This window comes from Lottia gigantea (assembly GCF_000327385.1).
Source record: "Lottia gigantea unplaced genomic scaffold LOTGIsca_51, whole genome shotgun sequence".
NCBI classification, from domain to species: Eukaryota; Metazoa; Mollusca; class Gastropoda; family Lottiidae; genus Lottia; species Lottia gigantea.
Genome location: NW_008709752.1, coordinates 1,167,569 through 1,169,931, shown reverse-complemented (window position 1 = coordinate 1,169,931; position 2,363 = coordinate 1,167,569). Strand labels below are relative to the sequence as shown.

The 2,363-nt window shown below is 44.6% G+C and overlaps 1 protein-coding gene across 1 annotated transcript in view; it reads right to left on the bottom strand.

The window, feature by feature from the left end:
• Positions 1–536: 536 nt before the first annotated feature.
• LOTGIDRAFT_165424 (hypothetical protein) overlaps positions 537–2,363 on the bottom strand; it is a gene marked incomplete at both ends in the record, with an annotated part of 4,105 nt that continues 2,278 nt past the window's right edge. The window contains one exon of the mRNA XM_009062439.1: positions 537–605. Coding sequence (XP_009060687.1) covers positions 537–605 — 69 coding nt within the window. The remainder of the gene's footprint in view (positions 606–2,363) is intronic.

Here is a 2,363-nt window from a genome sequence, read left to right as displayed (position 1 = left end):
AAAAAACTTAGCCTATCTGTTCAGACAGATTTGGTTATAAAATGGAAGACTAGTTCCATTATCGTATACCAGTGGTCCGTGGGTGGAGCCAAAACATTCTGTATGGTTAGTGGTATGCCGTTGGTTTCCGGGTACTCTAGTAGTGGCTTACGAGCGGGTTTCAGTTCAGTGCATTGAATGAGGATATGCGACCTTGTGGCAACGTGGCCGCAGCGACATTTAATGGCGTTGAACTGATGGTCTCGTAGTACGTTGTTGGTCCGGAGTCTGGTTGCCACTTTGCATATGGCTACACATGGATGGTTTGGTTTGGTTTGGTTTGGTTTGGTATCTTCGGATCAATCTGGTATCTTGCGGTGTCGAGGTTCCGTAACATGTTTGACCATTTCTGGTTGATCCTAGAAGATACGATACTGCAGAACTCCGAATAGGAGTATTCTACAGGCTCGATATCCTCCAGACTCAGACTTTCTTTGGCACAACGGTCTGCTTGATCATTGCCAGGAATGGAGACGTGCGATGGAACCCATACTAATTCAATCTTCTGGTTGTTGTTGGTTTGGTAGTTGTGGATCATTCTTCTTATTTCGGAAATGACTTCTGACCTGCAATTAGAAGAGGTGAGAAAAATAGATTGGAGGCTGCTTAGCGAGTCGGATAGAATCGCGGCATGCTCCGTGTGATTGACGGACAGCCATGCTACCGCGTCCCTGATGGCAAAAAGTTCTGCTGTGAACACTGAACAGTGCGGGGGAATCCTTTTACTGATGCGGATGCCTTTTGCTGGGATGCACAAACCGTATCCTGTTGCGGTACTACTCTTGGAACCATCGGTGTAGATCTTCAAATGGTCGGCGTACACGGAATCAATGAGATCAAGAGCGTGAGCTCTTGCTCCCACTGGGTTCTCGTGCTTGTTGGTACTCTGGATCAGCTGGGTGTTGACTGTCGGGTTGGTAACCTTCCAAAACGGAGTAGCCGATAGGCGGCGTTCAAGGATCGTTACTTGATCGAGCTGATGCTCTCTCAATAGATCAATGACCGCTTGCCCGTAAGAAATACTCCGATTCTTCTGGTTATTTCCGACACGAGTAAATCTTCTGATGCTGGAATACGTCGGACAGCTTTCGGACAAATACTGAAGTTTCCCCCAGAATTTGAGAGATAGCTCCTCCCTCCGAAGAGAGAGGGGTTTCTCTCCCACCTCCTGAAGTAGCGCCTCATTCTTCGTACCTACAGCTGCCCTGGTGGCAATACGTATAGCTTTCATGTGTAGAACGTCGAGTTTCTTCAGTTGAGTATCACTTGCTTTACCATAGGCAATACAACCATAATCAATAACTGAACGAACCAGTGACCTGTACATCATCATTAGAGTTTCTCTGTTTGCTCCCCATGTGGTACCTGAAACATAACGCATAACATTTAAGATTTTTGTAGACCGGTTACAGATATAGTCAATGTGCGTACTCCAAGTAAGACACCTGTCAAAGTGTACTCCCAGGAACCTTACTGAATTCTCATGCTTAATCTTCACACCATTCAGTCTAAGGTCAATACTGTCGTGATCTTTCTTTCTGCTGCAGAACAAACCGACGGTTTTAGCTTCAGAAGCCTCAGTCGTTTGCCCATTTAGCAACTTGGTTCAGAGCAGTTTGCATACGCCATTTAACTTTATTGAGGTCATTGTGACCAGTCCATATCGAACTGTCATGGTCGTGTTGAAGTCGAACGATTTGATCCATTGTTGACCGTTTCTCTCTGTAGCCGCTTTGGTTGGGATCGATAAGACCATTTAGTTCACAGTGGTATCTAAGTCTATTATTGACCATCGTCTCAAATGTTTTACATAGAGTCGAGGTCAGAGAAATAGGCCTGTATGAACTGCATAGACTTTTATCTTTCTGCGGTTTTGGTAGAGGAATGACCATTGCCGTTTTCCAACTTTCCGGAATTGTACCATTATACCATGATTTGTTGAATAATTCTAGTAGAACTGTAGACGCTTCCATTGGTAACTCCTTTAACATGCTGTACTTGATATTATCTTCACCAGTAGCGCTGTCTTTCTTACTGTACAGTGCTTTCTTCAGCTCGTCGAGGGTGAAGGGAGCGTTAAGATCCCGTTCATCCTCTAAGGGCGAATGATGAATTGGAGTGTGGTTGGTGTAGAAGGTCTTCTTGTTCTTTAGAAATTCTTTGGTATGGTTGGTATCAGCACTGCCGTCAGCATAGCACTTGGCTAACAAATTGGCTTTTCCTTCATTGCTGTATTCTGTGGAATCCCTGTAACAAAGAGTTGGAATGGAAGAATTAGATTTTTTACCAAGCATTGAGTCTATTTTACCCCAGACAGATCTTAG